Source organism: Ochlerotatus camptorhynchus, unplaced genomic scaffold (genome assembly GCF_037179485.1).
Source record: "Ochlerotatus camptorhynchus isolate MF236.1 unplaced genomic scaffold, CSIRO-AGI_Acam_v1.1 ptg000443l, whole genome shotgun sequence".
Taxonomy (NCBI): domain Eukaryota; kingdom Metazoa; phylum Arthropoda; class Insecta; order Diptera; family Culicidae; genus Ochlerotatus; species Ochlerotatus camptorhynchus.
This window is the reverse complement of record NW_027040929.1, coordinates 3468824-3482242: the sequence shown is the minus strand read 5'-3', so window position 1 is coordinate 3482242 and position 13419 is coordinate 3468824. Positions and strand designations below refer to the sequence as shown.

At 40.3% G+C, this 13419-nt stretch overlaps 1 protein-coding gene across 1 annotated transcript; it reads left to right on the top strand.

Moving 5' to 3' along the window:
• Nucleotides 1-241: 241 nt before the first annotated feature.
• On the top strand, nt 242-13047 carry Ir76b (Ionotropic receptor 76b). Its single transcript, XM_065234818.1, has 6 exons — nt 242-548; nt 9208-9730; nt 11251-11444; nt 12061-12362; nt 12426-12609; nt 12681-13047. The coding sequence occupies exons 1-6, from the start codon at nt 273-275 to the stop codon at nt 12999-13001; spliced, it is 1800 nt and encodes a 599-aa protein (XP_065090890.1). The 5' UTR covers nt 242-272; the 3' UTR covers nt 13002-13047.
• Nucleotides 13048-13419: the final 372 nt, after the last annotated feature.

Sequence of the window (13419 nt, the reverse complement as noted above, 5' to 3'; positions counted from 1 at the left end):
CTTTGATTGAGGCAGACGCGAAACCGAAAGCAAAGAAGCACATCACGCAAACAGGAAACGAACCCTTTTAGTTTCGCGGTGCCTTATAGAGCTTTAGTTTGAAAAATTTTCAGTTTCCGTTCAATTTATTTGCGCTAAATCGTCCCGTGATTTCCGTTTGCGTCTCGTTACCTCCCAGTCAATAAACCAGCCGCAAAGCAAAAGTTCCCTATCCAATTCGTAGTACAAATTCCTAGAAAAAATGATCCACCCAAGTGCCATTATTCTCAACCATGAGTGCCAGTGAAGCGTTTACAGTGAATAGTGCAAAAATTTCACTCTATTGTTGCTCTTTACTGCTTTTTGTGTTACTATGTTTCAATCTACCGACGGCAGTCGATGCGGATGTTGCGGTCGTGGAACCGGAACCTCCCAGCAGGCCTCGACAAACGGGCGAGGTGGGATTATATCAGAGCGAGGAAAAGAACAGTCAGGACGTCAAAGATGCGTTCATGGAACAATTGGCCAATGAACTGAAAGGTCGAGTGCTGAAGGTTACCACGCTGGAGGTGAGGGATTTTACAGTTGTAACAGCAGCTGCTAGTGTTAGCTTCTATAAGTTTTGGTTTTACATTATCTCATCGTTTGCTATGGATCATTTGTAGCTTATTATAACTTTACACTTTTTTGGCTGAATCGCAATCGGAATTACTAAACCCAATGCTGATTGTTGTATTCTAAATTAATCTTAAATAATTAAAGAAGCATGCCAAAAATACTCAATGTGCAGGATTTTGTAAAATTTCCCAAATTTTGCCCTAAAAAGTTTTTAATGCTTTGAGCTTACAATAATTTTCTGGGTTTTAAAAATTGAAAGGTTTGGTTAATTCTGCCAAGATTACCTAAAATTTTAGGGAGAATTTAGAAGAAATTAAAGTGTTGATTCCAATGAAATGCTGAGAAGGTTTTCTAAAAAAAATCTATGGGATTTCTGACCAGAATTCCAAGATAATTTTGAGACAAAGCCCTAAGAAATTCTAAGATGAATACCAAGGGATTTTTGTGGCAAAGAAAGGAAGTTATGAATTAAATTCCTAGATGATTCTAAGGATAATTTTATGGAAATCGTGAGGAGAATAGCAGGTGAGTTTTAAGGACAATTTAAAGGGAAATCTGATGTTCAAAATGAATTATAAGCCGAATTTAAAACGTGTTCTGAAGATAATTTCTAAGAAAATCTGAGGAAGATTCAGAAAATAGCATCAAGTGTATTCCGAGAAAATATCAAAGGAATCCTAATATAATGGGGTAATTGAATATACCATATAGATATATATTAGACTGATGCAAAATTTAAAACTTCCGCTCCACAGTGCTCAAACGGTTCCAAATTGGGCCCTGATTAGCCTCCCAAAATTAGAACTTATTTAGTGATAAACTGACTTGGCACAAACCATTTGAAGTTTATATGGGAATTACTAAAAAGAAACCATAATTTCGGTTCATATCTATCTCAAAATGCACCCGTTCACTCTACTTGACCACTTTTCGATCAAATGTAAGGAACAAAAATTATTAATGATTCAAGTCACTGATGTCTTATGATTATGCTCAATCAACTGTTCATCAGGCAACATTGGTGTTTATGGCGCGTAGAATAGAGGACAAAAATCATGGCTCCATGTCACACTGCAGAATAAAGTGTTGCCCACAATACAGTTGCTTAATCTTGCCATAAGATTATCAATCTCTTAAACAATTAATAACTATTTAATTTGGCGTTTGGCTGAAAAATGATTTTCTGCAAAGTTGTAGCTGATAAAAATTCTCATAAGAATAGCAATAGAATTTGTTAAAAGTACAGTATGTAAAAAGGCTAGAAGACAATGCACAAAAAGTTTCGTTTTCCGATAGTAATTTCCATATAAACTTCAAATGGTTTGTGCCAAGTCAGTTTCTTATCAAATGAGTTTAAACTTTCGGAGGCTAATCAGCACCCGATTTGAAACCGTTTGAACACTGTGGAGCGAAAATTTCAAATTTTGCTTAAGTCTAATATACAGGGGAAATGCAGGTAATGTCGGCCTAAGTGTCCCTAATTTGGCCCATACATAAATTCAGCAATCAACTAAATTTTCAATAGCAACCAATAATATCCATTAGTTACGTCCCAATAACGCGCTCATCTAGATAAAATTGATAAATAGCAGACTTTTAACGATGGGCCCAAATTAGGAACATGTAGGCCGACATTACCTACATTTCCCCTATATAACATTCTTAAGAAAAGTTTCAAGAAAATTAAAAAAAGATAAATCCAACTCATTTCTGTGTAAAATCAGAAGGATTTTGAGAGCCTAAAATTCAAGGAAATGTTGAAAATAATTTCAAATTTCCAAAATGGTGAAATTCTCATAAAAGATTTTTAAGTAGGATTCCATGATATTTTGAAACTGCCAATTGTTATAAGAGGTTTTCGTGATAATAAGACAATGTAGAAGAATTGTTCCTCTTGTTTGAACGCGGATTAAAAGTAACCGGAAACTAATCTAAGTTTCGATTGAACAATTTTAACCCCATTGGAAAAGCATCGCGTCCACATGTGCAACCTGTGCACGACACAGGTGCACATAATTTTTAAAAAAATGCGTTTAGATTTTTATAGATTTTATGGTCACATTATAGCTGTATTTCTTTATTCCAGACCACAAATGAGCATGAATACACTATTTTATAGTGTGGCTCAATTAAATCTTCGACCTTGGTTTGCTTCAAAAAGGATTAAATTCAGTTCGGGTGGTCTGCATAATCCCTAATGCATTGATTTCTAAGCATGTAAATATCACTACCATGACAAAACTCGTTAAATAGTGCACCTGAAAGCGGGTTTTTTGTTTGGCGGGTGGCAAGTTTGTGAATGGTCAAATGCCTGGTGTAAGCCAAGCAGACTTTCTTTCACCTCTTGAAACATACCACATATTTCCACAATACGCGGTTTGCATCACTAGTTGTAAATGAAACTTTCAGCAGTCACGCGTCAAATGGGAGCAACACAGAAACAGCAGTCTGGTACGCTTTGGACGTGCATCATACTTGCACACCGGTTTGAATGTTTGAGTTTAAATTAGAAGAACATTTCAAGAGCAAATTTTCATTATGTCGTAAGTAACATTCGCATCGATCCGAGAAAAATAAAGTTTTGTTTTGATGACCGAAAAGTTATTCCTATTTCCAATTAAACACATATAATCTCATAGTGATGGCAATGTTTAACATATTCAGCCGGGTTTTAATCATACAAAGGCAAATCGCTAGCTTTCATGCTAAGAAATACTGGTTTTTGAGTCAAAAGTTATTATACGTCGTTTGGTGGCCCCTATTGTTACCTAAGTCAAAGTGTATTTACCAGGATATTCGGGAGAAATATCAATTACGTCTCCTTACGTGCAGCCCATTCATCATTTTAGGACCACCGAAATCATCTTAGCAACAAACAGTTCGATTTATTCACTTTAATAATGAGAAAGAGAAACGACGAACGTACACTTTTCACTGGTTTCATGAATTTTCTCTAGATTGTGACACTGTTTTGCATAAAAAAAAACGTTTTCGTTAGTGTTTGACGGATATTCTTAATTAAACTTTGGTCGAAAGAGTTAGCTTTGTGATAAAAACGAGAATGTCGTTAGTTAAGTTTTGCAATTCCTCCTACTTTGATTAGCGCGAAAAGGGCCATACAAGTTTTGTTTACACACGGTGGGATTTTTCTGAGGCATAAAAATCTCTGGTCACGTCTTCCTTCGGAAGGGGAAGTAAAGCCGTTGGTCCTGGCCCATGTGTGTTGAATGGGTGCAATATCCTACGCAGTTGTGGAAGCTGCCTTCCTGCACATTCGATTGCCGTCAATGGATGGCAATCGATGTCCGTCGGTGATTGGCACTAGATTGCGGAACAGAGACCGACGTTAAATAAAGGAAAGAAGAAGAAGAAGAATAAGAAGAAATCCGCATGGTTCAGAAATCATAATGAATATACGATAAAAAAAAATGAAAAAATGAATATACAATTCATTTTTTAAACTTCTTAAACAGAATTTACGTGCAAAAACATTTTTTTTTGAAAGTCATAATGGCATAAAATTGGACTCAAAAAAACCCCAAGACATCGACCTTTTGGTTTTACTGAGGTTCCATTTTTTTTGAGGATGTTATAGAATAAAATATTTTTACGTAACTTTCTCATGAATCTAAAAAATACTGATCTCCTGGGATTTTTCATATTTTTTTTTTACATTTTTTTAGAAAAATGAAAAGGTGCCGAAACAAAAATTATTTTTGAAGCGTAAAATTCCCGAATTCCCGGGTTTTTCCCAGGTTTCCTGGTTACTTATCAAATTTCCGGTTTTGCGGATTTTCTCTGTTCGCTGGCCACCCTAAACTTACGCTGTGGTCCAATTGAAGAATTTTGTCCTAAAAATTACACTTCGAAAACAAATTGAAATGTTCGAAAACTCCACTCGTATGATTTTCGAAAAGAACGCAGTTTTGGTTATCAAAATGTAAGTCATTATCTGTCGTCTTCCAAATTGAAGTGAAAACTCAACAGTTGAACCTCAACCATAGTTTCAAAATTGGGAAAAATTTCTCCTAGACCGGGATTAGTCTTCAATTTTTCTGATCAGAGTCTCATAACAAAATTTATCAAATCTCATAATTCTCCAAGTCTCTGAATTTTGGAAATGTCGCTTAATGCAGAATATTGATTTCATTCAAAGTGTTTTTATGTTGCTTCATACGCGAAGTTTGCGATTTTCGGAGTTGGTTGGCAATGCTATCTAACAAGAAGCTTTGCTGTGATAATTTATTAGCTAGAAAATGGTCTGAAGAGGGTAGGTAGATTGTTCCACTAGAGAACGGTTATTAATTTTTTCATACTGTCGTACTTTAGCAGAATTATCTACCTACCCCGTTCGGACCATACTCTAGCTAATAAATTATAACACTAAAGCTTCATGTTAGATAGCATTTGCACCCAAGCTGATAACCATGGCCACACTTCGCCAGCCTCGTAGTCTGCGAAGGGTCCGTAGGTCGCCTTCTACTTGGTCGATCCACCTTGCCCGCTGCGTGCCTCTTTTTCTTGTTTCTGTTGGGTCGCTTTCTAGAACCATTTTCACTGGGTCGTCGTGACCATCGGTCTAATCAGCGTCTTGTAGACAGTCAACTTCGTCCGGAGTCCAAAGTAGGCACGATTCCCTGTCATAATGCGTCATTGAATTTCTCTGTTGGTATCATTTTCGGCGGTCACCAGTGAGCCCAAATACACGAACTCATCGACCACCTCGATTTCATCACCGTCAATCTGAACTCGGGGTGGGAGGCTAACATTGTCTTCCCTAGAACCTCTTCCTTTCATGTATTTTGTCTTTGAGGCGTTGATGGCCAGTCCAATCCGCCTAGCTTCAGCCTTCAGTCTGATGAACGTTTCAGCCATCGTCTCAAAGCTCCGTGCCATGATGTCAATGTCATCGGCGAAGCCAAGAATCTGGATGGACTTCCTGAAGATCGTGCCACTCGTGTCTATCCCAGCTCTTCTGATCACACCTTCTAACGCGCTGTTGAATAGCAGACACGAAAGTCCATCACCTTGCCGTAACCCCTTTCGAGATTCAAAGGGACTCGAGAGTGTCCCCGATACTCGAATAACGCACATCACTCGATCCATCGTCGCCTTGAGCAATCGCGTCAGTTTATCCGGAAATCCGTACTCGTGCATAATCTGCCATAGCTGATCCCGATCGATTGTGTAGTATGCGGATTTGAAATCGATGAACAAATGATGTGTGGGCACGTTGTATTCACGGTATTTCTGCAGAACCTGCCGAATCGCGTAAATTTGGTCCGTAGTAGCGCGGGCACCCATGAATCCCGCCTGGTATTGCCCCACGAACTCTCTTGCAAATAGGTGCAGCTCAGCAATGTGATCGCGCGGTAGTTGCAGCAATCCAACTGTGTCCTCCCAAATCTTGGCAATTACCCAGTGCAGCACTCTAGCCAGTGCTTCACCACCGTATTTTAATAGCTCACTTGGTAGCTGATCTACACCAGTTGCTTTATTGTTCTTCAGCCGACCGATCTCCTCCTCAACTTCTTGAAGATCAGGGGCCGGTAGCCTGTCGTCTTCTGCGCGTGCTCCAAGGTCTGTTGCCGTGCCACCTTCATGTTCTACTGCTTCACCGTTGAGATGCTCGTCATAGTACTGCTTCCACCTCTCAATCACCTCACACTCGTTCGTGAGAAGGCTACCGTCCAAGTCCTTGCACATATCGGCTTGCGGCACGTAACCTTTGAACGAACTATTTAGCTTCTCGTAGAACTTGCGTGTGTCGTTTACGCGGTACAGATTTTCCATATCCTCGCGATCTCGGTCTTCCTGCTGACGCTTCTTCCTTCGGAAAATCGAGTTTTGTCTGCTCCGCGCTTGTCTGTATCGCTCCACATTCAATCTCGTACGGTGTTGCAGCATTCTCGCCCGTGCTGCATTCTTCTCCTCTACTAACAGTTTGCATTCGCCGTAAAACAAGTCATTTCTTGGGTCCGGGATTGCAGTATCCAGAGCCGCTGCAGCAGTACTACCTATGGCGGAATGGATGTCCCTCCAGCCATCTTCAAGGGAAGCTGCGCCAGGCTGCTCTTCCGTGGGTTGTGCAACTTCCAGCTGCTGCGCGTAGTCCTGGGCAACTCCGGCGTCCCGCAGTTGCTTAATGTTCGGTCGCGGGGTTCGACTTTGACGGGTGCACCGTCGAGAGTTTTGAGCGCATGCTTACTGCAACTAGGTAGTGGTCCGAACTGCGGTACGTGAGAAAAATTTCCCGTCAATTAGAACATGATCGATTTGGTTTTCTGTGTGTTGGTCAGGTGGCTTTGTGGATATCCTAGCGGGGGAAAAAGGTACTTCGAACTACCATTCCTCGAGAGGTTGCAAAGTTCACGCATCGTTGGCCGTTATCGTTCGATACGGCATGCAGGCTGTTTCGCCTGATTGCCAATCTATACATTGCCTCCCGTCCTACCTGAGCGTTCAGGTCGCCGATGACGATTTTGACCTCCCGTTGCGAACAGCCGTCGTACACCTGCTCCAGCTGCGCATAGAACGCTTCTTTCCCGTCATCGGGTCTCCTTTCGTGTGGGCAGTGCACGTTGATGATGCTATAGCAGCCCTTAATCCTCAACTTGCACATCCCTCGCGTTGATCGGCTGTCAACCAATCAGTGCTACGACTTCCAAGTTGCGTGGTTGAAGTTCGTCATAGATTAACCTATCGCAGCCCGGGAAGCCGAGCGATTTGCAGTTCCATGTTCCGAGTTTCCAATCGTAGTCCTTATTCCGTCGCGTAGATCTGTGTCGTTTGTTCCGATCCGTATTTCGTTCTTCAGTATTTGCAACTTTATGTTTTTTTCAGGGCGGCATTTCCTCTATCACCATACTATGGTTACCGCGCCAGTGTTCGCGTCGCACCTCTTCACTTTGTTATTGTCGGACTGGCAACATTGCCCAGGCTACGCACCCCAGCTGTGTCCATATTTCAGCTGGTAGTATTTTGTTATCATATGACTCGGGGAGGCGTGAAGCAGAAACTTGTGAGGACCAGGGCTAGGTATTTCGCTCCTTCCAGGTTGTCAACTCACCATTTTGTAGCTAATCTACCCATCTTCGCTAATTTTTCTATCTTTTATCGTTCTCATTTAAGAAATTTTTTATAGGATTGTGGACGTCAGTTTTGGCACTAGCGCTCCAATTTTTGGACCTAGGATCTAAATCAAAATTGAAATATATGTTCATGGTTTTCTTTTCCGTATAATTATGGCAAAATGTCTGTTGTAACTATGTGTCAAAATAATTGTGGTAAAGAATGAAACAAGGTGAATTTTAAGATAAGGCAATAGAAGATAACTAAGGCCAAAAATAGGCACACTTAACCTAGCTCAATTTTGAAAAAAGTATCTAAAATGAGAGCGATAAGGCAAAGAAAAAAATATGCAACAAATTTGCTTTAAATCATTTCAACTACAACTTCGTCGATGACCAATGGTCATTGGACCATATGTCATTATTTTTAAAAATAAGAAAGTTGGTTTTTGAATGTATACGTATCAATAAATTTGAGAGCCACCCTAATTTAAAAAAAATGCAAAAAGACAGATCATTTAACTCAAAAAAAAGTTTACGAAAAACCAAATATATCATATTAGCAATTTGATCCATTCATGCCTTTTCCAAATGTTGCAATGGCGACCCGCAAAATATTGCTTCACGTACCATCTAGCGTTGAAAAAGGTCAGCAACAATCATTCAATTACAATCGAGGGGTGCGAATATAGCACTTATAACAAAAGTAAGAGTCAAATTATATTCATTATTTACATTGTGTATATTACTTTAAAATTTGTCTGACATGTCACTGTTGTCATCAAATAAAATAAAATGCTGAAATACATTCATTTGAAATATTAAACAAATTTTCATTTGGTTTACCCCTTGTGACGATAAACAAATACATTGGTAGCCTTTTTGGCCACAAAGGTGCGTTCATCGCTAAAAATTTGGTTCGCCAGCTAAGCGAAAGTGTGGATCATATTGTTAATAACAATTTGTTATTATAATGTATTTGGAACACACAATTCTTACCCTAGACCATAGTAAAGAGGATTTACTATGTTCAACAAAAAATGTGCATAGAGTAAGGTGGAGCAATAGTTCGAGTGGGATAAAATTTCGATTTGATGTTTTCGAAATTCGTGCAAAATAAAATTCTTCTTGAGAATGTCTTTTAGCGCCAGACTTTCCTAAAAAAAAGTATGTTTCGAGATGATAAATTACTTCACCCACCAACAACTTTGACAATAACATGTTTAAAAGTAATAACCGTTAGGGCCGTTCTAACTTGATAATTCTTAACTCTCAACACTCCTCGTTTTTCATTTTTGTATTTTAATTACTAAGGGCAAAACTAAGTTTATGCTCCAAAGTTTAAATCAACTTGATATGTACCTCATGCATTTTCAAGAGCGCCATTCGGTGTATCCTCAAGATCCTGAAGAATCAGTTTGATAAAAGTTATTCAGTTGATTTTCGAGACATTCAACCGTGCGTTGGTTCGTCTCGTATTAAACAGTAAATAACATTCTGTCCTCATATTCTAACATCAGTTTTTCCTTCAACATACTAGGATTGGCCCCTGAGCTACACCGAGCGTCAAAATGGAACCCTAGTTGGACGTGGCGTGGCCTTCGAGTTGCTCGAGTTCCTCATGGAAAAGTTCAAGTTCAACTACACCCTGGTCATGCCGGAGCACAACATTGTCGGTTCGAGCAACGACATGGACGGCAGTATAATCGAACTGTTGGCCAACGAAAAAGCGGACATTGCCGTAGCATTCCTGCCCATCTTGGCGGACGCCCGGAGGCACATTCTCTATTCGGCCGGGCTGGACGAAGGCGAATGGATGATGATAATGGTCCGTCCGATGGAATCGGCCAGTGGATCCGGTCTGCTAGCTCCCTTCAACAGGGATGTGTGGATCTTGATACTCGTGTCGCTTCTGGCCGTCGGTCCGATCATCTACGGTATGCTGATTGTGCGATACAAAATGACCAAGGATAAGGAACAGGTCCTGTACCCATTGCCCCACTGTATTTGGTTTGTCTACGGTGCGCTGATGAAACAGGGCAGTACCCTGTCACCGACGGGAGGTAAGCTTTCATTTATTCATGCCCATTACTTATCACTCTATCAATGAAAGAGGAGATCCATTTGGCTTGTAAATTATAGCTCTGCTAGGAAGGCACGTGGCTGGGATTGAAGAGCGAAAGTTTACAGCCCTATGAAATGGGAAGCAGGCTTATGGTCTGTAATTTGAAAACTCTGGTTTGGAAGGGCGGAACGGATGGACAATTTTTAGTGGCACCCAGGAGGCGAATGAAAAACAACGATAATTACAAAGTACACAAATGGGATTATCATCGAGTAACTTTTTTTGCCTGAAACTGATGGGACACCCACATGCACCCAGTGTAATAGCGCAGTTGCATGTAAATATTTTCCTCCGCCTGAGTTCGATGCAATGCACCCGCTTTATTATAATAATGACTTTCTATGAATGCGAGCGGTGGTCATCGGTAAATTGTTCAAATCAAAGAAATTGTTTTAATGAAAACAGAAATTATTGGCCATCACAAGGAAACGAATCAGTGTACGTTAGGGTGGTTCAAAATATCGATTTTGCTCTACCTCACAAAATCGATTCCAAATCAGGTCCTGATCATTCTATCAAAATTTTAACTCATTTGGTTGCGATCTCATGCTATTCTAGTCCTTTGAAGTTTATATGCGAATTAGTATGGGAAAAGTGAACTTTTCATTTCCATTTTATCTCCTAATGATATACATGGTAACTTGCTATCTGTGCCTATGTGAAATTTTCTCAGCTACATCTTTGCTCAAGACCAGTTTTTGATTTTAAAGTCAAGGAAATTAGATATTAATTAAATTCGAAGCCGATAACTTTCATATAGGATGCTTAGACTTTCTGGTAACAATGGTTATTGCAATTTGACATAATTAGCCTAGATTTGTTTTGCTAGCTGAGCACAGGCCATTTGAAATGTGTATGGTGTTCACTACGGCAAGCTTTCACTACATAGATCTGTGGATAAACACGTTAGCTATACTTACTATAAAAATATATCCTCATGATTTTGGACCCATATATCCAAATATATCCTCATGATGTTGGACCCAACAACAACAAATAAAGGGCGGTCTTTAATTATTCTTTTGCTTCTACTAAATTAACAATGGAAGTTACAGTAAAAAAATATCTACATATACTTACAATGATATCTTTGAGTAGATTGAATTAACCACTGCTCATTCCGGGAGAAAATTGTACAAACACGAATGCCAAAAAAAAACTCTGGCAGGTCGAGGCATGACAGGCAAGTTTCAATAAATTTTGTATTGAAGTTTTGGTAACTGAGTAACAGCACAAAAGTATGTTATCTCAATAATTCTATATTATATTTCAATCGATCTCAAAGAATTCCATTTTATCATTCTATACAACTGAGTTGCAAGTGAATGTATGCGTTCAATTGCGTAGTTTGTTAAACTGAAGAATTTGTAGACAAATTGTGCAGACGTAAATATATTTCAAGGAGGTATTTCACAACGAATTATCAATCTGAAACTAAAAATCTATCGAAATTTCCAGATTCCACAAGAATCCTGTTCGCCAGCTGGTGGATATTCATAACCATCCTCACCTCGTTCTACACGGCCAACCTGACTGCTTTCCTGACGCTATCCAAGTTCACCTTGCCCATCAACAATGCCGAAGATGTCCGACGCAAGGAGAAGCAATTTGTCACCATCCGTGGAAACGCCATCGAGTACGCCATCAAGAACGTAAGTACCCAAAAAATATCTCGGACTTGTAGATGGGCTCGACAAATCGTAAAACAAGTGAATGAACAAATTGATCAACTTGTTGTAGTAGCACCTGCTCACTTGCCGAAAGCGGTTAATTATTAATCAACCACGTAGTGTTCGATTGAGGGTTCTACTTGCCGAGCTTTTGTCGCTTGATGAGCTCACATAAATCGAACCTTCGTTTGGGTTTACCGTGTGAAAGTGATAAATATTTGATCAAGTAAATTATGAGACTCTCTCCGCCAGAAGCACCATGACAAGGAAGGGTGAGCAGACACCCTCTCGTCGTCGGGATGTCTGTCGTCGTTATTGAAATCAAAAATCAACACCACCTCCCGCCCTGACAACATAATGGGCGCACGTGGTCACCGCTGTCGGTGTACGAGAATGAACCAAAAATAAATAGAATATTTGATGAACCTCTATCTCGCCTTCCACGTAGACCGTTGCCGTTCGATGGTATAAATCAATGCCTACCTCGATTTACTCGGCAACTATAAGGCAACTTGATTTATATATCCCTTCATTCCTTTGGCAGTGTCTGTGCCTACTAAACTGTACCTTGCAATGATAAAAGTTCTATTTTTAACAGAGTGACGAAGCCTTGAATTCGTTGAGCGTTTTGGTGGACAAACATTTGGTGGAGTTCACCACCAATCTGAACGACAGTGACATTCTCATGACTACAGTGACCAAGAAAAACTACGTCTACGTTCGCGATCGACCGGCCATCGAACACCTGGTGTACAAGGACTACCTGGTCCGCCGCAAAGTGAACCCGATCAACGAACGCAGCCATTGCCCCTTCGCTACGGCGACGACGCCTTTCCTGAAGCGGGTTCGCGCATTTGCCTATCCCAATACCACCCGTTGGAACACGCTGTTCGATCCTCAGTGAGTAAACGAAGGTATTTTCTTCCATGAAGTTTTTGTCTGTCAATCTGTCATCTTCCTCAGGCTGCTCAATATGGTCGAAGGAGGTCTTGTTAAATTCAAACTGCTGGAAAACCTACCGAAGGCCGAAATTTGCCCGCAGAACTTGGGCGGTACTGAACGTCAGCTGAAGAATCGGGACTTGGTCATGACGTACTTGGTGATGTTGACTGGTTTTGCTACCGCGATTGCCGTATTCCTCTCGGAGGTACCAAATTAGTTCAAACTAGTTTGCTCAAATGATAATATAATAACTTTCCCATCTCTGTTTCACCGAAGATGTTCTTCCGAGTGCTGAACGAACGCAAACTGAACAAGGAACAGTTAACGAACCCTCAGCTACCGAGCGAAAGGATTACCTACCTGAACAAAGCGATCGGCTACGGAGATTCGCCTCCGCCGCCTTATACCGAAATCTTCAGCCGGCATACCAGCGGCGGAAGTCTGTTCGGAAGCAACATCGATAGCGATAGCACCTCGCGTAAAATGATCAACGGTCGGGATTACATGGTGGTCAAGGAGAAGAACGGTATCGGCTCGCAGCTGATTCCGATTCGGGCTCCGTCGGCTGCGATTTTTCAGTATACTTACACCAATTAGAGAAAGGTAATCATTATTTAGTAATGTGTTTTACAGCACAAAATTGACCAAAACCGATGATTTCATAATGTGGAAGATTGTATATGTAAGTGTTCGTGAGATATTACAAACTACATACCTTGATTTTTAAACCACAGTTGATTATACACGTTGATTGTTATGCATTTAGTGGACACATCAGAAGTTAGTTTAACGTTAGTGCACCAGAGATTAGTCGAATTTTGATGTTTTGCAAAACAAAGCATGTGTTCAGGAAGGTTATTCTAACTCATTCGAGATGGCTTCAGTAGTTCACCCACCAAACAAACTCGATGAACAACCACGCATGTTCATTAAGTCAAAACTATCGAAGTTATTTCCATAACGAAATTTGCAGAAAGTCCTACCTACACAAAAAACGTTTCCTATTGTCATTGAG

What these genes read in the sequence shown, in the direction of transcription:
- Ir76b (XM_065234818.1), top strand. Translation starts at nt 273, where the DNA reads ATGAGTGCCAGTGAAGCGTTTACAGTGAATAGTGCAAAAATTTCACTC. An exon ending in TGAAGGTTACCACGCTGGAG is followed by an intron (nt 549 to 9,207) that starts GTGAGGGATTTT and finishes TCAACATACTAG; the next exon opens with GATTGGCCCCTGAGCTACAC. An exon ending in TACCCTGTCACCGACGGGAG is followed by an intron (nt 9,731 to 11,250) that starts GTAAGCTTTCAT and finishes CGAAATTTCCAG; the next exon opens with ATTCCACAAGAATCCTGTTC.